The following is a 23586-nucleotide window of genomic DNA, read 5'->3' on the forward strand; positions in this document are numbered from 1 at the left end:
TGAGTGCATCATTCAGTAGTGATATAAATGAGCATACATGCATATACAGATGGGTATGTATTGGAATTTGCAGCAAGAATTTACATGCCAACAAAGCATGATATTTTCAGATTTATTTTACACCCATATATAGTTCTCTAAAGGAGTGATTCCACCGGAGGAATCCGGTGGAATCACTAAGGATGTTTTCTGGGGTCGTTACAACCCTACAATTATAATATTCTTTATTAGAAAGTAATTTGATTCCTTATTGTGGTGGGATTTTCTCAGTGGATACTAAAGCATGGTTACTCAATCACCACAGGAAATAATCTCCCCTTCTTTTACAGGAAAATGTATCCATTTTTAACCTTCCAGCTAAGTCTTTATGTATAGTACTTAACTATTAGGATTTGAGACAAAACAAAAGATATAGAAGCATATGAGTGAATAAAAATATCGGAAGCACTGTTGAACTCAAATGTCTGTTTTCTATTATGCTTTTGGCAGAGTTTGCCTGCCATGTGTCCATTCTCGCGAGAAACAGTAGTTGCTAGGTTACCGCACACTAGTATCCTCCAAAAATTGTGAAGGGCCCCGAATGACCAATGAAGGAAAGGCGGACCGTACCAAAGCTGTGACGCGTTACAGAAGGGGTGCTCTACGCAGACACCCCTTTAATTTTACTTCATAATTCTTTATAAACTTATAATTTCCTTAGAGTAGCATATTCATTTAATATCATGTTGGATACGTATGAGACACTGTATGCTCGTATTTTATAGACTGGAAGTAATAGTTGCAGTCCTATTTAGGCTAGCGTATGGAATCAACCGCGCTAGCATGAAAAGTTTCAATGAAAGTTTTCCCAGCTTGTTTTTATAACGTTGGTGAACTTTTATTAAAACACCCCACCAGCTTCGTTTGACTCAGAAAAACTGCAGTAACGAAAGGTACGTGTTTTCCCACGACTATGCATTTTAGTTATGAACACAACAAATATTGCACATGTGTGAAGAAAGTAATGTACGACGTTTACGTTAGCATCCCATTTGTAGCCTTCGGGTCGATGCTTTTAACGGGCTACCTAACAGTTTTTAACGAATTTGGGCAAGCTACAGGTCAACATCTGCATTACTCTGAGTGTTCATATCTGGACTGATTATACTGATGTGATAGCAGATTTTTTAAACACCACAATGTGTGAAATATTTGCTCTACTTGTGAAACCACACTCAAAAAAAAATAAATAAAAATTATTGTGTCGTTTTTTTGGCGATCATAACCATACTTTGGATCAACCAGATGCAATTAATTTGCCGTAATTAAAAGAGTCGTAGATAATGATGGCTGTGGGCAGGAAGAATTTCCTGTAGCAGTCTGTGTTGCAGCAGACCTTTTAAAACCTCTGACCGAAGACTGCGACATAGCAGTCTCATGAAGAGACTGCTATGTCTCTTCATAGACATAGCAGTCTATGAAGACTGCTATGTCTTCATAGACTGCAGTCAGGGTTCTCTGTATTTTTCTTGATTTTATGACGAATCATTTTTTTGCATGACAAGCTCTTATATGGGGCCTAAGATGCAGTATTTGAGTTATTTAAGCATTTTTACTAGATGAAGAAAGGTTTCAGAGAGTAGTGTGAACTTAATCTGCATTAATTTCAGGTTGCACGCAAAATATTTTCTGTTTTAGACACTTCTTTCACATCAATATGTTGCCGGCTGAGAAAATGTCATTCTTAAGGGAGTTCAATGTTTAGTTTTTGACCATTTTTGAAAAGAAATCTCATTAGTTAATATTTAATTTTTTTATCAGTTTATATTAAGTAAAATACAACCTCTACAACCCCTTCCTGTAGCAAATCTAGATTTAAAGAAAACATTTAGTTTTTTCATCTTTTTGTTTCTTGTGAATGAAAGATGGAGCGGAATAGCCAGAGGTCTGAATTGAGTCTGTGGAGGGTGATGGTAAGGAGGCCTTCCAACCTCAATGGCACGAAACTCTTAAGATAAATCGTTTAAATACAATGGATACATGCAAAGAGCTGATCAGCAGTTATTGGTAACAATAGTCATTACTTTCACTATCCCAGACAACATACAATTAAAAAAAAATTATACACCTTTTGCATTTTTTTTTTTTTTTTTACCATTTGGGATTACTCTGCCTCATTTGCTTTCAATTTTTGTTAAACACAATTATTTTCAATCTGAATTTACCGGGAGAAGAATAACCAGGGGTCTGACTGTACATTTACAGTGAAGCCAGTGATGTGTCTGCTTCCTGAAGGTGATTCCTATTTCTCAGTGGAATATTTTGTCCACTGCCTGAAGTGACTGTACAGTGATAAGAGCTGAGAGGAATGTTTGAGGTATTGTTAACTGTGGGAAATTGGAATAAGTTGAACTTTACTCTTGAATCTGCTGAAAGTTGATTCACAAGCCCGAAGTTTTGAAATTGCAACACATCATCTTCGTGCAATCTTTAGTGCAGTGTAGATGCTATCCATATTTTAGGTCATGAACTGGAGCTCTAAAGTAGATTAAACATTCCCTCTAGAATTTTGTGACTGTGCGGCAGTGGTGTTCCAAAAGTGGGGGTTGGGGAGCAATGGCCCCCTCTTGAAAAATTCTGGATGTCCCACGTAAATGTAAAAATCTATAACCAAATGAATACAAAATAAATAAATAAAATTATAAATATATATTTTATTTTGTTTTTAAGCTGTGCCCACCTAAAATTCTTACTGGGCTGGTCTGACCACCCTTATAAAAATATTTTGGGGGCACCACTAATATGTGATTGTGGAAATTCACACAAAATCAGCAGATCCCTGCATTTATTGGCGCTAAAGCATAATTGTGAGCAAAAAAGATCAAAAACATTGGTTTTAAGTGATTAAGTTTTTCTTACTTCTTTTACAATGCTGCCTCAGCTTTACCTGTTGTCAAATCATAGACTGCGATCCATATAGCGAGCAACAAAATCAACTGAATCTTTCAAATTGGATGCTAACATCACCTTCAAATTAGCAGTTTGATGAAAAATTGGCCCAATGTCAAAAGTGCAATTTAATCGTATTTGTATTTGCATGGTGATGCGTTAGGAGAGGAAGTCCACCTGTGCATTGGAGGATATGAATGTGGTGTAAAGGTCACTATGGGCTTCCCTCTGTAAAGTAAAGCTGTTGATGTATTTCCACCAGGGGGAGGGAAATGGTTCCCTTTTCTCAGTCACAAGAGGAAGTTTGAACCTGAAATGTGCTTCTATTACTCAGATGACCCTTCCTGTATTGGCTCAAGCTGTCCTTCCTCAGTAGACTGAGAGTCAGCTGAACACTGATGACTATCTGAAAGATTTCCACACAGCGGGAGTGACGAAGCTGGGCAAATCCCTCTGGAACTGCTCCGTCTCTGCCTTGCGCTGTCAGAAAGTATGGTGTAGCTGTCACCTTGTTCAGCTCTTATTAACCAGAGGTTATGAATGACTCTCAGACATTATCTTCCCTGGGGCCACAGCAACACAAACACACACACACCACCTTGTAATATCCATTCTTAATCATTCCCAGGCCGGGAATGCGCATCCTACTGCCTTGAAAAGTCCGTCTACGTGTCAGCGTGGAGCGTGTTTTACGAGCTTTCGGTGTTGGGAGCGTTCTTCACGGCGGGTTTGCTGATGCTGCTGGAATTCTGGAACATCCTGGCTTCTCTTTCACTCCACAGTCAGTATTAGCTTATGACAGAGTTCATGCACTGCTGGTAGAAACCAACAGATTCTTATTCACTTTTGTCTTCAGAGAAATGCAAACAGATTTTGTTTTCTCTTCCCATTTATAAAGGGATAGAAATGAAAAGCTCTAAGGAATCAGGGTTGGTGGTGTCTGGAAAGAAGCTTATGAGGTTTTCGGCTCAAGGCAGAGGCCCACCACAACCCACTGGCGTCCCGTTCTGGGGCCGCTCATTCGCTGGGATTGAAGCAGGAAATGGGACCTTGCTCCCAGCATGCTCTTGGAACATCTTGTCATGTTGAAGGATTATAGTTTACCGGCAGTGTAGTTGTTTCTCTAACTACTACCCATGTTGGAAATAGACATGTTTCTTTATTTTTAGACAAGTAAATATTCCCTCTTAGCCTGGCACTTTGGGAAATCGTGTCTGCACAGATTTCTTCTTGGAATTAACACTTGACTTCTTTCCTGTTGCTTTCCAGCTACTCCCACCCCTTCAGAAAGGTTTACTATGTTGACAGCTGCCTCTTAATGCTTCACTAAGAGAGTTGTGGCTCTCACTAATATATTCATATGGCTTTAATGCGTGGTTCTCAAAACTTTGTACAAATAGAAAAAACTCAAATGTATGGTTATATTTAACCTCTCTTACTGTAGAAAAATTAGTTGAGATTCATTTCCTTGTTGGTAATCTCAGTATAAATCCAGCAACTTGAGGTTGTTTCATTTCATCGTTTTTTCCATTTTTTTCCCGTTTTTTTCAGTGAAATTAATTCAATCCAACTCTATAACAGTCACAAAATATCACCAAAATCACTATGTCCCTCTAAAATCTTTCAGAAAATTGCAAAAGTGTATTGAATTGTATCGTTTGCTGAATATCGCAATATATATGGTATTGTGAGCAGAATACTGTGTATCATATTGTGAGATCATTGTATCACAACAGCCCTAGTGCATACCTAGTTTTTATTTTGTTTTGGGCTTCATTAAGTTGTTTTTATTTTGTTTTTCTTTGGCTGCTTCAATTCTTAAGCTTCACAGCTAAGAAAGAATTTAAGATTTACAACTTTTTTACAGTGTTTTATCCGTCACCATGTCTGAGGTTTGGGAAGTGAGGTTTTCTGTCTCAGTCTTTTTTTTTTTTTCTTTTCATATTGCTGTTCATGTTTACCCTGCAGTATTTTGGTCCTCCCTTGTGGTGATGCCCTGTTTTTGAATCTAGCTCATCTGGAAAAAAAAAAAGAGGGAATCCTTTCTAATTTAGGTTCATGGGAGACGTCCTCTTTGGCGTAGTAGAGTTACTGCACAGACAGAAAAGCTACAACATATAATCTCAGCTATATTATCACCCCACCTATTTTCATGTTATAGAGTTGGAATACCTAGTATAATGTGATTGCATGAGCCTGTAACCTCTGTCTGCTCATTTAGTCAGTTGTGTAACAAAAAATGTGTGATTAATTGGAAAACACCACAGACTAATTTTTCACATCTTTTATGACAGATTTGGATTAGTGATGTGTTTTTAAAAATGCATCACAAGGCAGGATGGCGTCATTGTGTCTGTTTGTGGTTAACTGTACCTCTGCCTGTAGTGCAGAAATCCAGCAGATTGCAAAAGTATTTATGACCCCTGGAGCTTTATACACATTTTGTCAACTCAGTCTCCCTCCACATGGAGACAAACATGCCAAATTTTAAGTAAACAATCAAGAAGAAAATTAAGAAAAAACTATGAAGACTGTCATGTGGACAGGATGCTGCATCCAGTCCACACGACAGCATCACAGAAAACACTGTAGTAAGCATGCCGGGCCTATCTGTGGAGCTTTAACACTGCTACAGAATGACGCTAAAAACAGAACGTCAGCGTACTGTCATGCGTATTGTTTGTGAGAGTAATATGCACATGGGTTACATGGAGAGAGGAAAGTGCAGTCATTCTTTCAAAAAAGACACAGCTCAGTACATTTTATAACATAAATCTGATAAATTTCAACACAAAAATGATTGCTTCTGGTCGCCCTAAAATGGCGGATCTGTGTGGGTGCACAGCCTAAATGACAAAGTAGCTTGTGAATGTGCTAATAGAGGAGCACATTTTTCATTTGGTACTTTTGCTAACTGAAAGCATTCATCATCACCTAAATAGCTTTTTCTGGATAAATTCTAATGTGCTAATTTAGTTGGTGGTTTTGTAAACTTTCAGTTAAGCAAAGTTAAACATCTGTGTTGAAGTTTTGGATGTTAGAGAGATCTTCAAGTAGTCGTTTATATTCATGCTCTTATTTTGAAGTGGATGAAATTCTGCTGTAGTTCCATTTCCTGTCCTCATGTTCTCCTGCTTTTATTTCCAAATACCTTTTTTTCGAACAAGAAACATGGAAGAACAGAGTAAAACACGAATAGAGAACAAGATATAAACATACATACATACGATATGTCTGTACATGTAATTTATAAAGTCAAAGTTAAATTGCTGCTTGAGGGTGGTAGTTTCTCAAGACCTGATATTTTTTAAATTGAAGTTAGCATTTTATCTTCCACTTTTGCTGATGTATTGCTTGAGTGTGAGTGCAAATAAGGAATGATTAGCACTTTAGGATTAAGGCAACTAACTTTTTAGTTAACCTTCGGCCTTGTTTTCTTGGTATTTTATGTGACAGACCAATACAAAGAAGAACATTAGTGTAAAGTGAATTGAAAATTATTTGAGGTTTTCCAATAAAATTCTCTGTGTGATGTATCTACTATCCATCCTGATTTGATGTTTTGTAGATGTACATTTTACTAACAACTGCTGTTTTTTATTTTTTTTGAGGGAATGTCTCAACTAGCTTTGCACATCCGTCATTTCATTTCCTATTCTTTGCAAAATAGTTTTTAGTCAGAGAGATTGGATGGAGAATACTCATCAGCTTTAAGTCTGTAAGCTATATTTGTCCTGAATTCCCCAGTCTCCTGACTGCAGAAGTTCCCTCCAGCCTTTCAGTCCTCTGGATGCTTGCAGCCTGGGCGAGCCTCCTGCTGAGGAATGAGGTCAGCGTTACTTGTCCTGGCAGGTTTTAGTCTCTGGTTCTACAGTGGCTCAGACCTCGCATGCCGACTCTTCACGTATGGATGGCCAGTCTTGTTGCCAACGATCCTTAGATGAACTCAATACTGACTCAGACAGGTGGCCCTCACTTTTGTCCTTCCAAAACACTATGATCCTTCAGGTTTTGGTCTAGCTACTACTTGAATAAAAGTTTTTTAATGTGTTATGTAATACAGTTTTATACGTCTGAACAGATCTCCCTTAATGCTTTCTCTTTGTCCACCTAGTGTGGGAGTGGATTTGGATCTAGTGGCATTTGTGTTGCAGGCAGCCCAAATTAAGTCATTATTTCAAATTGGGTCATAGGCTGGTTAACCAGACATTTAGGACCTAAATATAGATTTCTGCTCAGGTTAAGTGAGCAACATTTGGTACTTATGTACTAATTGGTTTCAAATTCTCTGCAGCAGGTGTCTGTAGGCATGCTTGCCCATTTATTTTCACTTGCTGCACCCTTCTTAGGCAGATGACAGTTTGAATCCCAGCCTTCCCCTCCTCATTCCTTCCTTTTTTTTATTCCCATAAAGCCATGCGCCAGCTCTGCACGTGAGATAGACTCTGCCCTGTTGTCATCCGAACCTCCGGCTGTTTAGAGGTCGTTATCTAGAGACATACTTTGGGTTAACCATTATCTACCCTGCCCCCTACTCACTGGACCCACTGACCTACTAACCAGACGGTTTGAACAAGTAGGATCCATGTTGCTCTATTGTGTTGAACTGATTTTACTGGATATAGGTGCACAGTGCCTGGAAACTTTCTTTTAAGCCCAGAAAACCCTTGAATACCACAAGTTCATACCTTGAACTTGTGGTATGATGTAGCCTACGCAATATAATATTATAATTTCCCTTGAACTTAAATTCAATCAGGGAGAATTTCTACCAGGCCAATCAGCGAACAGAAGGAAACATTGTGAATAATGACGTAAATTTTTTACGCTGTTTTACAGTCTGCTTGTAGCTTTAGCAATGGCATTTATTCTGTATTTTTATAGATTTGCCAAAAACTGAAAATCCTGATCTACCTTTTTCTGATTTCTTTTGATCTTTTCAGACGTTAGTACCATGCTGAAATGAAGTGAGGAACAATGGGCTGGTTTTTTACAAGGGTAGACATGATCATGTTTTGGAATGTGGCTTTAACTCTATATCTTTGTGACAATGTTTTGGCATGTAAGTAAAGTTTATTTATAAAGTGCTTCTCACAGACATGACATCATAAAGCGCTGTACAAAAATAAATAAATAAATCAATGTTTGTCAGAGTTTTGGCAAGCTAAAATATCCAAAAAAGTAGTTTTCTTGTACTTCAGTTTCATTGAATTGAAGAGTTTGTTAAACAAACTCTTCAGTTCAATGAAGACTTCTAGCAGGGTCTCCTTGGCTACATTACCTGTTTATATAAATTTATGGCCTGTGAAACATTTTTTCGTAAAGAACATTTCTGCTAGAACCAGCCTATAATATTTGTTTTGACTGTGAAATTCAGCACACACTGCATATCATTGTTAACCGAGTCTTTCTTGAAATCTGAATCCAGCTCCCATCTATTATCATTCCTGAAATAATTCCAGGTTTATGGCCAAATACGTAGCATAATTTCAGAGTTAGTCTTCAAACCACATGCTCCTAAACTACTCTTGCTCATCTTGCGTGTCCTCACGCAAGTTATTTTTCCACTGACGTTAATATTGGAAGAGATATTGACGTTGTCTCTTCTTTTAACAATTATTTCCCAGGACATTTCCTCCAGTTTGATGTGGGTTGATTTCTCAACCCAACAAGGATGTGGGGTGTCACAGACTGGGCCTGTGGAGGCATGCTGTAATGTGAGTGGCAATGTTGGCGCGCCTTGCATTTCTGGAGTGTGTGTGTGCACAACGTGACAGAGATTATGATTTGGGTATGAGAGAAAGGAGCCAGAGGAACCTAATACCCATCACTCTCTTATGGTGGTCTCTATAAAAAGACCAAGTGACGGATCAAGGAAGGGAAATAAGAAAAGAGCACTAATGTGTGTGTGTGTGCATGTTTTGTAAACTTCCATCGCGGTGTCAATATTGACTCATCACTTTACGGGTAGGTAGGCACGTGAGTGTGCTAAATGTTGGGAATCACAAAGTGTTTGGCCAAATGAGAAGGCACTGCACACTCACACTAATACTTTTAATCCACCTGCCTCCGCTGCGTCTCCGCCAGAAGGTTCATGTTCCCATGGAGTTACGTTTCTGCTGCTAGGAGACTTACAAAAGTATTGTGACTTAAAAAAAATATCCACCAGCTTAGAAGTATTGTAGCGTTCATAATAGATGAGGGAAAAAAGCCCCAATAGGACGCTGGAATTTTGAAGGAGTGAAGCGATGCAATGTTGTTCTTTCAATATTTGTAGGGAAGGGAGGGGAGGAAGGAAAGGACGGGGTCTGATTGGCACCATAGGTGGTGTGTCGGAATTTGTTGACCCAGCTGAAATGTTTATTATACCAACTATCTACTCCCGCTGAGTTTTTTGGGCTCTACCACTGCTTTTATTTTCATGCTTAGCAAAGAGTCCAGGAGAAATCCGCCCGCTGTTTCTGGCTCTATAGAGGGACTGACCACTGCAGTCATGTGGGCTTGACTTAAGACTGTCGGGGTGAGATGGGGGTGCAGTGCCTGAATCTCTGTGTTAGAATGTACAGTACATGTGTGCTTACCACAGGGAGGTGAGTGTGGCCACCCCTCCCTGCTGACTCCTTTAAACAAGCAGCGCTGAATGCTTGGACTGTAAGGAGGGAGGGATGCTCACCAACTGTGTGCAGGAAAAAAAATCTGCTGAAGCTATTATATTGTGTTGGGATTTTATGTGACGGGTTACAAACACAAAGTAGTGTGTAAATTTGAAGCCAAGTATGTGACGTGCATTTGTTTCTGGCCTTTCTGAGTTCTAGGATCTCATTTTGTTGAAGCTGCAACTTTGTTGACCTACGTGTCTCCTGTTTTTGGCCATCTAGAGACATTTTTGTCTATTCTTTGCTAAATAGTCAATACTCCAGAGCCTGTTTAGAAACTCAATTTTCAAGTCTTGCCGCAGAATCTGAAGCCAAGTCAACATGTAGCCGGATATCTGGGAAAATACATATTTTCATCCACATGAAAACTCAGTTATGCATCACCTAATACTGCACAAAGAACCACTGTAAGAAATAACACAAAAACCTCTGAAGAAGACAGTGAGCGTCATGAAATGTAAACAAAAATGGAGTAGCATTAGATTTTATTGGTTGTAGGATTTTTCTTGTTTTTGGCAAAAAAACAAGCTTGAGCGTTTGTTTTCGTTGTATTTCCCCAGAATGCCCTGCGCTACAATACATTTTTTCCTACTGGCTTATAAGGCTGGTATATTCTGTTATAAAAATTACTTTTATTAAATTGTTTGTTTAAGAAATGACCAATACTAAATTTTCCTTGCCTTACCTCTTTCTCAGGGTTCAATAAGGATCCAGAAACATCCACTTTACAATTAAGTATCAAGTATTGTTGGTGTGTCACATGGCATCTCAGTAAAACATGCTGAAGTTTGTATATCTGAACGAGGCACCATATAAGGAATTGCTTACTTGCTTAAATGTGTTGCATTAGTAAAGCTCTTCCTGGATCTCTGCTTCCAGGTTTTAAAAGCAGGATACAGACCACACTGTGCTTACAGTAATACCCCTTCCTTCATCAGCTGCCTCACAGTGCATTTCTTTCCTAGAATTTCTTTCCGACTCAAAGAAATTTGTTGGAAAGGGAAATGGCTAAATGTTTACCGGCATTATAAACATGCCACCAAACTGAACTCACTGCTTCCCTTGTTTATATTTAGTTGGACTCCACTCCAACTTTTTACCCTGAGTTCATTATATAATCATGCCAATATGAAAGTGCTTGTTTTCTGACTTCTGACATTCAGTGAGCTACTCTGACTGTTGGGTTATTGAACAACTAATTGTGTTGACAGCTTTTTTCATTTTGATCAGATAAACTTACAGCCCTCAGTGCTAGAAGTGTGTTAGTTGGATTCCTTCCAGGCAAATGTCTGGGAGACAATCTGATGACAAAGAAAGAATTCTACTAACACAAAGGTTATCTTCAAACGCTGATATTTTTATCTACTAATTGAGATCAAAAGCAGAAGTGAAGTAATTATGCCACAAATGATCCTCCATAAATGTCCATTTCAGCAGCAATTGACAAACATTTTGTGGAACTGCGCATCTGCTGAGCTCATTATACGAGCCACTTCGAAGTGAAACACTGGTAAAAATGTTGTTAAAGGGTTAATAGAGGAGCCATGTTGTAATGACTTCCTGAAGGCAGTTTCAGAAAAGAGCAGGAGATGTTAGGTGACAAAATCAAATTTCTTCTAAGTCATATTTGATTATGTAAATCTTTTTGTACCAAATGAAGTTAACATAATTACTTGATTGTGCTGCAAAATGGCACTAATTGCTAGACCCTGAAAAATTAATATCTCTAGTGTTAGTTGTGCAGATGAAAATAAAACATTTTTCCAACTTTTAATAAGAAATAATACAAATAAATCAATCTTTTGTTGCCCTCAATATACTTTTCAACTCAACAGTGTTGCCACAGGAGGTAAAATGAAGTAAACCATATAAGGAAGGTAAAATCATTTCTATTAAAAAAAATATTATAAAAATAAAATAAAACAACAAAGGGCCGGATCATAATAAAGTGCTGGGAGGACCATGTGGTTTCTTGTTAAAGCTCTCACTTCCTGCTTCCCTACCTCTCTTCCTGCTTCTAGGCAGAGCGGGTGGAGTCTTCCTCAGCCAGCGGAGGAAGAGGAGGAGTGGATTGGAGCCTGAGGAGCTGGGAAACTTTTCAGGTTGCTCCTCATTTGGCCTGAACACTTTCTCCACAGGAAGGCACGACGGTACTTATAAAGCTGCACTGTTACCTGCTTCCCTCAGTGAAGCTCGGGACTCCTCAGAGCTGCCTTCACGGCTTGTTTACTTAGAGTAAGTACACTTTCTATATCCTGCATGTTTGAGCAGATAGCTGTGCATCCGTTGTGTAGATATGAGTTTAGATACTTAAAAGAAGGGGCCGTCTTGTTGCTATTTTCTCTACTTTAAATTAGTTTAATTTGTCATCTATTGATTTTTTTGCATTATACTTCTGTCCGTCAAGAAAAAAATATGCATTTAAACTTATTGTAATGCGCCCCAAGAAGCACCTGAAAATGTCTACGATAGTATGAGTAGCTGTAATGCTTCTCAGCGCGCTGACTGGACTTCTTTGTCCTTCTCTGCGAATACCAGATCTAAAAATACCGATGTGAATTGTAAAGTCGGGCAGGTTTTCATTCTCCCGACTGTAACGGGTTGAAGCGCGGCGCTGCACACCAATGGGACGAACACACGGCACTGAGAAGATGTTTTAGAAAGGAAAAGTTTTCTCTCATACCGCATAATGTGATTGTTTTAGACTGAAGAGGAAGAGTTAATCAGACTGTTGGCTAAAACAAATAGAAACTGTTTCTGCTGCCAACACCTGTCTGTGATAAGAGAGGATTTACAATGGGTTAACTATAGGAGAATGAGACCTGTGTGTGTGTGTGTGTGTGTGTGTGTGTGTGTGTGTGTGTGTGTGTGTGTGTGTGTGTGTGTGTGTGTGTGTGTGTGTGTGTGCGCGCGCGTTTGTGAGTAACACACTTTAATCATAAATCCAACACTGACATCCTGGTGACCACTCTCTCTTCCTGTGTGTGTGATTGTGTGTATGGTTGTTCTGGATCTGAGTCACGGCAGCAGTATGTGATTACTCGTTTCTGGAATGTTTCTCACCACGTTAAGAGAAAAGTCTTTGTTTTTCTCCTTTCTTTTTTTTGTTTGCCTTCTGGTGCTGTAGCTGCTGCATAAAACCGAGAGTTTAATGTGTACTTTATGCCCCCGGGTGTGTGACAGTCAAAGTCAGTGCATGTGTGTGTGCTTGTGTGTGCGTGTTCTGGTTATCTTTGTGGATCAGCTCCAGCTAAGTGAGGTGAAAGTAGTTGCCTTCAGCCACTCATTCCCGCTCTAATGTATGGCTAACTCTGTTCTCAGATCAGTTGGGGATTTATCATCTCGGTTTTGAGAATCATCACTGGGAAAATGTAAAAACAGAATTCGATGCAAAACTGTATCTGATCTGCTTTCATCTAAAATCGTTAACATTGATGCTGGCAGTGATTTGAATAAACTGCATGCTTCAGCTGTTTGGTCAAACACAAAACAGTTGTGAAACGGCATCATTTGATTTGGAGCCAATTTCTTATCTGATTTTGCAAAGCTTTGATACTGATTTTAGCCGACTATGATCATTCGAAACATTTTTTCTAGCCTTCCTGCAGCAGAGGTGTGTAATTATTTGGAGGAGAGGCAAAGTGACACTGTTTAGATGAGAGAGAGAAAAGTTGGTGTAAACCAGGATGATTTTTTTTTTCTATTTTCTAAATAGAAGGAAAAAAAATGGCAGGAATTGGACATTAAACTTTCCAACTTTTCTTCACGTCTAAAGTGAACGATTCTCTTGAAATTGATATCTGTAACATTTCTAAAGCCAGCATGTTCCATGACGGAGTAGAAACTCAAAAGATTAAAACACAGTAGGCTTCATATTCATTATTATTGCAATGTTAATGTATGCAATATGTTTTGCCTAAAAATATTTGCGTTGCAATAAGTTTTAGCTGATTATCTGTGCCATGCATCCAGGATGTGTATGTCATCAATGTTATTTAATGCAGCATAAAAAGTTTTAAGAAGGTAAAGAGATGGTAAGTTATTAAAATAGAAAGTTGTCTGTATTTAGTCTGTAACAACTGTTACACTGAAGAATGTTGTTGCAGAGGCCTCTCCATGCTTAGCAATGATGCATGCTTTGATCAGAAAAAAAAATCTGATTTTTGAGTTTCTACCAGCTGTTCATAGATGATCAAGCTTTTTTTCTGGCCTTACAGCAGGGCAGTATTGTGAAATAACCTAACACAATTATCGTGTTGGCTTCTTCTTTCTCCAAGTTCCACTTCTTCTTCTTTTGCAAAATCTTGCTGAATATCAGGCTGCAATGAACCTTTTGTCACGAGAAGTAAGAAAAAAAGATTTCCCAATAATTTTTCTTTGAATTTGCTTTGAAAGGCACGATCGTTTCAAATTCCTTCTCTGTCTTCATTAATCGTTTCTTAAGCTAAAATTGTCCTCATTCCTTTCGCTTCTAACCAACTCAATAAAATATTTATAAATAGGTGCATGCATCAAACGCTGTACAACACGAAAAGTTTTTGTTTGCATCCTTTCCCACCTTTTGGGGGATGGAGGCACTGATGGACAAAGTGGGGGAGTTGGGATGCTGCCAAAGGGAGATTTAAGGGCTAAAACAACTGACTCGTGGTTCAGTGGTTGTTTTTGCGGTTAATATAGTTGCATAACTCTGAAGTCCGGTCATGTTAGTTATGCATGTTGGTCATTTCTGATTCCAGGAAATGAGTTCACAGCTCAGTGTGTCCAGGCCAAGACAATGAGACGTGTTGCTGGGCTGTCTGTCTTCATTAGACGTCTCAGGACCCCCCGACATGCCCCTCCCCCACCCACCTAAATTTCCTTTAAAGGGACGGGCGGATAGCCTTTTGAACTCTTTGTTTCAGTTTGTCATTGGTTGAAGTCAGGATGTCCCTGTAGGATAATGAGTGGCAAGATAAAATGGAGCCTGGTTTGAACAATTCAAATTGGGCTTAGTTAGAGCTTTGAATATGGCAGGCATGATGAGAATTAGAAAGGTGATGTCAGCACCACCTGTCTTAAGTGATTCTATTCTGTTAATTCTTAAGTTTCCAATAACGGGTCGGTGATGTTTGGTACGCTGTTATGTCCGTTTCCATTCCAAAACTGATCGACACCGCTCCTTTACTGCTAGTTCCAAGCCCCCATCAGTGTTTGTTATATTGCATTTGTCAGGCTGAAGATAAATTCTTCTGCAATCTTTAAGACAACATTTCCAGTGTATTGTTTGAAATCTTCCCTGGAAAATGGCAAGCAGCCAAAAATAGACGACCCGTAAAAACAGGGCCGTCCTGCAAGACGCAAACACACCTAGATAGCTGAGCACCTTTTGTTTTTTTTTTTTTCTCTTTCTTATCGTCATGCTGTTGTAAAATGTTTCCTGCTTGCCTCGTCCATCGGGGGAAAACCCTCACAAGTCACTGCTAACAAACTTACCAGGTCACTCAGTCTGTTTAGAAACTCTAGAGCAAATGGTCTCTCACTATTTCTTTTCTTTTTTCTTTTTTTTATTGTAATCAAACTTGACCAGACTTCCTCCAGTCAAATCCACGTGTGATTAGAGGACATTTCTGACAACTCTTTGGGGCGGAGCTTCTCTTGTTTTCAGTGCTGACTGGGGTGGGGGATCAGTGTCTGCAGGGACCAAGGGCGCTGTGATATGACCGACAATCTGGCGTCACAGAATACACACATATGAACTCATCTTGGCCAAGGCCTTCACTGTTTGGACCGTCAGAAGGCTACATCCTCTTTTTCTGTTTTTTCCAAGTAAACTGTTCCCAGAAATATTCAACCCCGCTTTTCAAAGTTTGCTTTTTTTCCCTTAACCTTTTAGGGGCTGCATCAATTGCATTTTTCTGGTCAATCACTCAATGATATTAGTGGAAGAAATTACGTCAATATGATCCAATAAACTGTTTTGGACAATATTTACACATTTAATCTTACAGTTATTTAATTGTGACATGTGATGAAGAAAAGGTCCAAAAATGTTGAGGTACCCAAGAAACCAATTTTCTTTGTACCATTTTCTGTTTGAACAGCTGAGATTTGGAAAACACCAGTTGCAGTTCTCTAGGCATTTCCCAATCTTTAAAAAGCCTGACTTTCTGACTTTGGCTTATACAGTTTCTTATACCTTTTCTTGCAAAATATAATGCTAAAGTTGGCAAAACGTAGGTTGACTATTGTTAATGGCAGACATGCAGATGGGACCTGGTGGGTAGGTCCATCAGTCCTCTCACAGCAGAGCAAACAGGGACAACATCTATTTTAGACTTTTGCAGTGGTAGATAAGATCGATTTCACATGCAAGTATTGGCCGATCAGCTGTCCGATCAGTTGGTGCAGACATACAACCTTATCATGATGTTTCTCCTGCAAGGCCTTTACCGCTACTAACTTAGCACATGTAGAGAAAAATCTGCTTTGCCCAGCTGTCCTCAACACCTCCTGACGAAAAGCTTGACGCTGCCACCACCATTTGTCACCATGGTGATGGTGTGTTCAGGGTCTCCACCACACATGGAGTTGAGTAGAGCTCCTTCTGCATGTTTTGACTGTCCTTAAATGGGTGTGAACACTTTTTGTGCAGGATTACATGATTTTTGTCGAGGAACCCGTTCCCCTCACGTTTCTACTTTCTTTTTATTCTCTCACTAACTTTGACCTTAAAACCAGCTGGTATGTCATCTTATTATTGCTCCATTTAAGCTGTTTTGCAACATTCCCACTCACTTTCTGACACATCGTCTGCCCTCCACATTGTTACATTCACTGTTAGACACAAACCATAAGCCACCATCCACCAACCACAGTTAGTGGTTGGAAATACTAAATGTAAAAAGCAGTCTTATTCATACCACTGTAGATCACACTTTTTTATAATAAGGAAACCAATCGAAGTTTCCACTGTGGAAAAGAGATGTCATTTCTTGGACTGGGACTGCGGTCTGATGCTTTTAGAGACATCAACCGTTTTTGTGTGTGTGTGTGTGTGTGTTTGTGTGGCTGCACAAAATGCTTCTACACTTTGTTTTCTTTGTGCTTCACGCTGATTGGTGCTAATGTGGTCTATTGATCAGTGGGGTAGCAGTGTTGTTTGCACACACATTAGCGGAGATAACCGTTTAGCTGTCTGACCCTTTTTCATGAGAAAACGAATGACAATAGCTGCTGTTTTCAGCTGCAACGACTTTCCAGCCTGGAGATATTTTGCATGCTCATAGCTCTACAGCTTTCACATTTAAATACTTAGACTAAACCTAATCTCCACATGGGGTGAATTTATTTAGCAGCTTAATGAGAAATGGTGCTCTGTCTCTCTATTCATGACTACCTTTTAAGTAAACAGTTTCTGAATAATGCACGAGTCATTGGGTCAAAGTTATCTGCAGATGGGTTTAAGCTAATGTGTCATCTAGTCCTTCATTTGTTTAAATAATTTGCCAACATCAGGGAGTCTGATTGCTGATTTTGTCAAAAGAAAGTAACAATGGAGAATTGCAGTTTGTAGTTGATCGTATTTTATTAAAAAGTATGCTGACAAAATAAGCAACATTTTAAATTCAAAATCCCTTTTTGCTGGTAAATTAGCGATTAAATAGACATATGAGCTCAATAACAAATATATTGTTCTTAGCCTGTTATTGAGGTTATTCAACCATCAGATTCAAGCAAGTTCTGTTTTACCCATTCAGCTTTCAAGTGTCTCAGGGACTGAGATGTTTTCCAAACGTCAACCAATAGTGTGTCAAGTAGAATGTCACGTCGGTATTTCAGCTTCATTAGCTGCACTTTCACAGATATGCTTGATGAAGAAATCCATGAATAATTTTCCTTCACTAGCAGGATTCTCGTACCATCTATGAAAAGTATAAATAAATTGTAGACTTTTGATGGTTGCATTCAGCTCACTGGATTCTGTGTTAAAGAGAAATTCCACTTATATTTAAATCTTAAGGCAAGAGGAATTCAGAGGTTGCTATGTTAATAGAAACCAGTTTTTGACTAGGAAGTTTAGTCATCAGACAAACTACATTCCTGATGAGCAGAATAATCTTCAGATAGCTGTTGTCCAAACAAACGGAAATAATGCCACCAATTTTCCTCCTTCGGCTGAAAATTCCCAACAGCTAGAGTAAACTCTGAAACCTTTCCTTTCCTTCTAAGTTCCCTTAAATCTATTCCTGCTCTTCAGGCTTATCCAAACCTACTTCAGTAATTGTCGTCATTACTGAAAGAGAAGTTCTCCTCTTGCTTCATCCAAACCACCAAGCACACTAGAGGAAGAGATCTGTTGAGCATTAAGAAATTTCAAACCAGCTTTCTTCATAATCTAACTTATGAACTTAAGCAAGATTGGTATTTTGAAGGTCATGTCTGAGCTTTGCTTTGAATCACGTTCATCACTTTGGATCGATGAGGTATTTAGAGCCAACAGTTGTGATGCTCATTGAAACTCTGTCAAATATGGACTTTTATTGTGTAGAATTTCTCTGAGAAGAGACGTCAGACTTGATTTCTAACTGTGTGGATTGCTAGTTTCAGCCCATTAGGTATTAAAGAAAGCTTAATCTACCAGCTACACTACTTAGTTTCTGTGACAAAGTAACTTTTAAGTGTTGTGAAAGATATTTTTTGTTCATTTAGTGTTGCTAAATGTAGATACTTTACAGTGTAAAGTAAAATATTTAATCTCATGATGTTTTCATTTGTATATTACAGCAAGTTTAGTCATGTTGCAGTAATTTGAAATTCACTTTGAATCAAAATGCGTAATTAGATATCACTTCTGTTTTAAAACGACTTTTTGAGTTACAGAAAATATCAAATGATTAACTGTTTTGTGTTATAGCAAAATGCCCTGCGACAGACTGGCGACCTGTCCAGGGTGACCCCGCCTCTCGCCCGGAACGCTAGCTGGAGATAGGCACCAGCAACCCTCCCGACCCCACTGAGGGACAAGGGTGAAAGAAAATGGATGGATGGATGGATGTTATAGCAAAATAGATTTTTTTTAATAATCTGTATTTTATCCATCTTGCTAGCAAGAGAGACATTTAGTAGTGGAGATGTTGGCAAATTAAAAACATAGGTACTAGGGATGCACCAATATAAAAATTTGGGCTGATCAGATATCAATAACAGCCAATAACGAATATTTACTGAATATTTAAAATTGGGTTATAAATGGTACCAAGTGACATTTAATGTCCTGATGGCTTATGGGTGTGAACTGTTTTTCAATCTGTCTTGATATTGCACACAGTCCAATGATAACTTCAACTGGACGTATTGCGTAGCTTTAGTAAACATGTTTTTCTGTCTCTTGAGGCTCAAATTAAAGCAAGCCAACTTCCTGTTTCTTAATGCCGTGGTGATGTGTTTTGCTTTCTGTCTTCTTTCTAATTTGCTGTTGTTCAGGGGAAAAAACAATGAGTTCATATGCTGAGGAGGATGGCAGTAAAAAAGCCCCATTAAACTGTGGATAGATGGGTTGCAGGTGGAGGAGAGGCGGGGGTAGGGAGGAGAAAGCCCTTTAACTGAGTGTGATGTAACTGTAGAGGTAATGTGGTAAATGATGAGAAGAACGGCTGTCCTGGGGGAGGGGAAGTTGTTTTTCTGTAGAATTAGAGCCAGAAACACGTAGGTGGAGTAAATAGATTGTTCATATCAGCAACACTTTGAAGTTTTGACATCTGCGGTAAATAATCCTAAATTAATCGCTGTTATTTCTACAAATAAATGAATAAAAGCTTTCTCTGTTTGCCTTTGTTGAACTTTAAACCAGCATTTCATGACTTCAGTTGTGTTTGACCCAAAACAAACTATTAAACTGTGTGGAAACCAGTTTATATCTTTAAAATAACAATATCCTTTGTTTAATTATTTAAAGAATCACTTGCTCACACACAAACAGACTCTTCACTTTGTTTCCTCTCCTCCCGACACAGAGACGAACAAAGAAGTGCGATTGTGTTTTTTTTTTTTTCTGCACAGCGTCGTCATAGAACCCCACTGAGCTTGATGCAAGTCAATGTAAAAAATTGCATCTGTCTCGTCCGTTGTCTCCCCCCGCCTCCACCGCACCCGTCCACCCCTTTCTCCCTTTCAATGAATTTTCATTTGAATGAAAGCCTTGCCTCAGTGTTTTGTTGTGCTCCGAGGAGGAGGGGAGGTGGGGAGAGGTCTGATTGGTTGGAGTGCCTTTCGAGCCGGACCAATACAGGAGCGGCTCCCGCCTCCACGACTCCCGGCCTGCAGCTTGATTGGGCGCCTGGGAGGAGCCAGACGTAGTATTAAAACCTCTCTGCCTCCCCCCAGTCTGCTCCACTCCAGAGTTGAAGAGAGTCTCCGTCTGTCAGACGGAGAGCTGTGTGTGTCGGTGTGAAGAGAGAAAGAGAGAGAATGTGTATCTAAGTGTGTGGATGTTTTTTTTTTTTTTTTTTTTTCTTGTTGAGCAACAACCAGAAACTCCATCTGAGTCTGACCCGGACTACTCCTTGTTCTACCTTTCCAGGACTGAAGCAGCTTGGCTGAGTGTTTGCCTATGATCACAGCTGGACGGATAAGCTTCAGCAGACGAGCAGGACGTCATAAAGAGGATCAGAGAAGGCTGCCGTGTTACTGCTATCACGACTGGCTCATCTGCGGACCTTTGAGTTCTTCATTAAGGCTCTGATCCCGATCTCCTGCCTAACCACCCCAAGTGGGTCGCCACCGAGGTGCCAGAGGAAGTCCCAGTGACCTCGGCTGACCCAGTCCCACAAGTAGTCTTTGACTGAGGAAAGAGAAGAAGAAAGGAAGGAGGAGAGGAGCGACAGAAGAAAAGCAAGGACCTCAGATCAGCGACTGGTAAGGAAGTTATTATGGGCTGTGGGCACCAGAGACTGGGGAGGTGGGATGTCTGACGTAAGAGTCGTAAGAATTCTCCAATAACCTCCGTCTCTGCTTCAGGTCCCGCAGTGATGCCGGTGGAGACGCTGAGGCCCTCAGATGGCCGTCTGGCGGGCGTTGCCTTCACCTCAGGAAGACCCTTCAGAATACTCAACAAAGGTCCCAACTACTTTCGCCCCCCTGCCGAGTCAGGAATCCGCAAGCTGAGCGCAGTGGAGCGCCTGGAGGCCGACAAGGCCAAGTATGTGAAGAGCCAGCAGGTGGCCTTGACTCGGCAGGCGCCCATCCAGGCACCGCTCATCCGGAAGCCCCTTGTCCCCCCGGTGATGATGCCCCAGGGCAATGTGGGTGCCCCGACCACCCGGAAGGTTCCCCGCTGCCCAGCTGATGTGGAGAACCGGGGAGGCAGCGAGGTGCTGGGGGAAAGGAGACCCTTCAACCTGGATATCCTGAATAATCTAATCAATGATGTATGTGACGGAGCACAGTCGTCTTCGTCCACCTCCCCCTCCTCATCGTCTCCATCGTCAGGGGTAAAGAGCATCTGCAGCAGCCTGTCTGCAGAGCAGGACAAGAGCAACAGACTCAACAACCTCAAGCCCCTGAACCACGGTACCAATAACTCCTCGTCCACCTCCTCCTGCACGTCTTCCCTGCTTAGCAATAACCGTTGCACCCCTGCAGCAGAACTGTCCCGTCGTCCACCCCCTGTCCCAGCACGGGTTGTACGCGGTGTTCAGAACCCCTACAATGCCCCTAACTCAGTGACTGTCCGCAGAGTGGACGTTCGGCCTCATGCTGAGGTGAAGAAACCACCGAGAGTTGCACTGCATCCCCACCTGAGGCCCCGACAGATCCCCCAGGGTCAGGTTGCACACTCCCAGCTCCCCCCTCCGCCACTGCCACCTCAATCACAGAATCAGCTCCCAGCCAAGGTCAACACCTCATCCCAAACTTTGCCATCACCTCCGGCCTACCCACCCCCCAGCCCGATGTTGATCCGAGCGGGTGTCATCCCGCCGGCCTCCCCAGCCTTCACGCGCATCTCCAATGCCAGTTCCAAAGGCTCCTCCCGCAAGCACCCATCCCTGCACCGCTCCAAGTCGGACCTGAGCGACCGCTACTCGCGCGCCACTGCTGACCTGGAACGCTTCTTCAACTACTGCGGGCTGGACCCGGAGGAGGTGGAGGGACTGGGCGGCGTGGAGCGCTTCACCCGGGCCAACTCAGACATTGTGTCCGTCTCCAAGCTCCGCAGCGTCAGCACGCCCAGCTCAGAGTGCGGGGACGATGTGGAGCGGATGAGGGGGTACGGAGGCGGTGATGAGGAGGAGGATGACGAGGACGGGCCCCTGAGGACGAACGACAGAGTCCCCTACGGGATCTCGGTCATCGAGAGGAACGCACGAGTCATCAAGTGGCTGTACGGCATCCGGCAGGCGAGAGAGGCGAACAGTGGCGTCTCGAACGTCTAGACTGATGATGACGGCTTGTTCGTTCTTGTTTTGCTGCCTTACTTCCACGTTTGGGATCAATGTTCCGGGTCATCTGGTAGTTTGTCTTCAGTTTCCTGTGAGGACTCACTTTTACTGGACAAAAAGACAGAAATGACTCAGTTTATGTTGGGGGTGCATCGATTGCAAATTTCTGGTCGTTTAGTGATCTTTCGGAATCTGACCTGCTATTTCCGATTTTGGCAAAATACCAAATGTTTTCCTTGAAGAGTTGGTAACTTTAGTGTCTAAGTTGGGAATAGCAGGGTGACTATGGTTAACATGAAGACGTGACCTTGTTGGCGGGTCTGTTTGTTTACCATCTCTCACGGTACACAAACAGAAAATCAGCAGCTGATTTCCAGATCACATAAGATTGGTTTCACATGCGAGTATTGGCTGATTGGCCGGCTGATCAGTCGGTGCACCCCTTAGTTTCTGTTCTAAAGGCTGCAAGTCAGGACTGCAACTGGACAATGCATTGCTACGTTCTTTTAGTTGATTTTCTTTGGTATTTGCAAGCAATAACAGATTATTGTCAATGCTGGTGACAATGAAGGCAGAGGGTGCTAAAAGGTTCCTATAGGTACTGTAAGGGTGTGTGTATATGTGTGTGTTTTCTACCAGAGTTTGGCTACAGATTGCCAAAACGTTGCACAGCACAGAGACTGTTGAAAGCAGAGCAGCAAGAGAAGCACGTTCATACTGTGAAACCTACAAATAAAGCTTCCACAAATATGTGCATATTTTTAAAAAGTTACAGAGAAAATGGTCGGCTGTAAGACTGTTATAAATGTTTCTGTCAGCATGCAAGTGAACAGTTTGTATACACTATACCATAGCACGTCATATCAAAAAGATAAAAAAATAAAATAAAAAAAAGCAGGAAGGGATCCCCAGGCTTCCAGATTCACAGCACATCCAGTTCAGTCACAGGGGAGTTTTTATCAGATTTTTACTTGTTGCCTCCAATGCAGTCTTGGATTACTCTGCGTTGGTGCAGCCTGGAAAATCGGTTTACCACGTGCGTCTTGGCACGGGGGGGAAGAGCGAGTCATATGATGAAGGATGATCTCACAAGCACGAATATGTCCATGACTCAGGAAGATGGCATAGTAATAAATGGACCAATATTTATTTGGGAAAACATAACTTAATGTTTTTTTTTGTTTTTGTTTTTTTTTACTTAAAGGGGATTTTGTGTACAGAGATCAGGCTGAGATGCATTTAAATGCACATGCAGAGACACGTTCAGTGAGCAAACGGAAGGGATGCGATGTGTTAGCTGCTGCTCCGCATGGAGCGCGAGAGAAACAGTCTGTATTAAACTTCCTGTTTGTTGCTTCTACTTCTGTTGAACTGTTCTCAGTCTGGTTGGGTCTTCCTCTTCTTCACACCAGAATCAGCAGTAGCATGCAGTGGCAATCAGTTCAGAGAGCGTCTGAAAACAAAATATACTTTTTTTTTTTTTTTTCTTCAGGCACTGGATGCCCAAAGAGTCTTTGATAAAGAGGTCCAAAATGCTTTACAGTGGTGTATCCTGAATCCATTAATAAAATATGTTTGAATATTAA

At 40.9% G+C, this 23586-nt stretch overlaps 1 protein-coding gene across 1 annotated transcript; it reads left to right on the forward strand.

Moving 5' to 3' along the window:
- The first annotated feature begins 606 nt into the window (after nucleotides 1–606).
- On the forward strand, nucleotides 607–23586 carry LOC103466912 (protein FAM110A). The gene is made up of 4 exons (XM_008412823.3): nucleotides 607–932; nucleotides 11606–11819; nucleotides 20143–20477; nucleotides 20580–23586. Exon 4 carries the CDS (start codon nucleotides 20591–20593, stop codon nucleotides 21992–21994), a length of 1404 nt encoding a protein of 467 aa, XP_008411045.1. The 5' UTR covers nucleotides 607–932; nucleotides 11606–11819; nucleotides 20143–20477; nucleotides 20580–20590; the 3' UTR covers nucleotides 21995–23586.

This window comes from Poecilia reticulata, chromosome 7, assembly GCF_904066995.2.
Source record: "Poecilia reticulata chromosome 7, P_reticulata-male-v2, whole genome shotgun sequence".
NCBI classification, from domain to species: domain Eukaryota; kingdom Metazoa; phylum Chordata; class Actinopteri; order Cyprinodontiformes; family Poeciliidae; genus Poecilia; species Poecilia reticulata.

Excerpts from the sequence above, each read along its gene's own strand:
- LOC103466912 (XM_008412823.3), top strand. The coding sequence starts at position 20,591 with ATGCCGGTGGAGACGCTGAGGCCCTCAGATGGCCGTCTGGCGGGCGTT.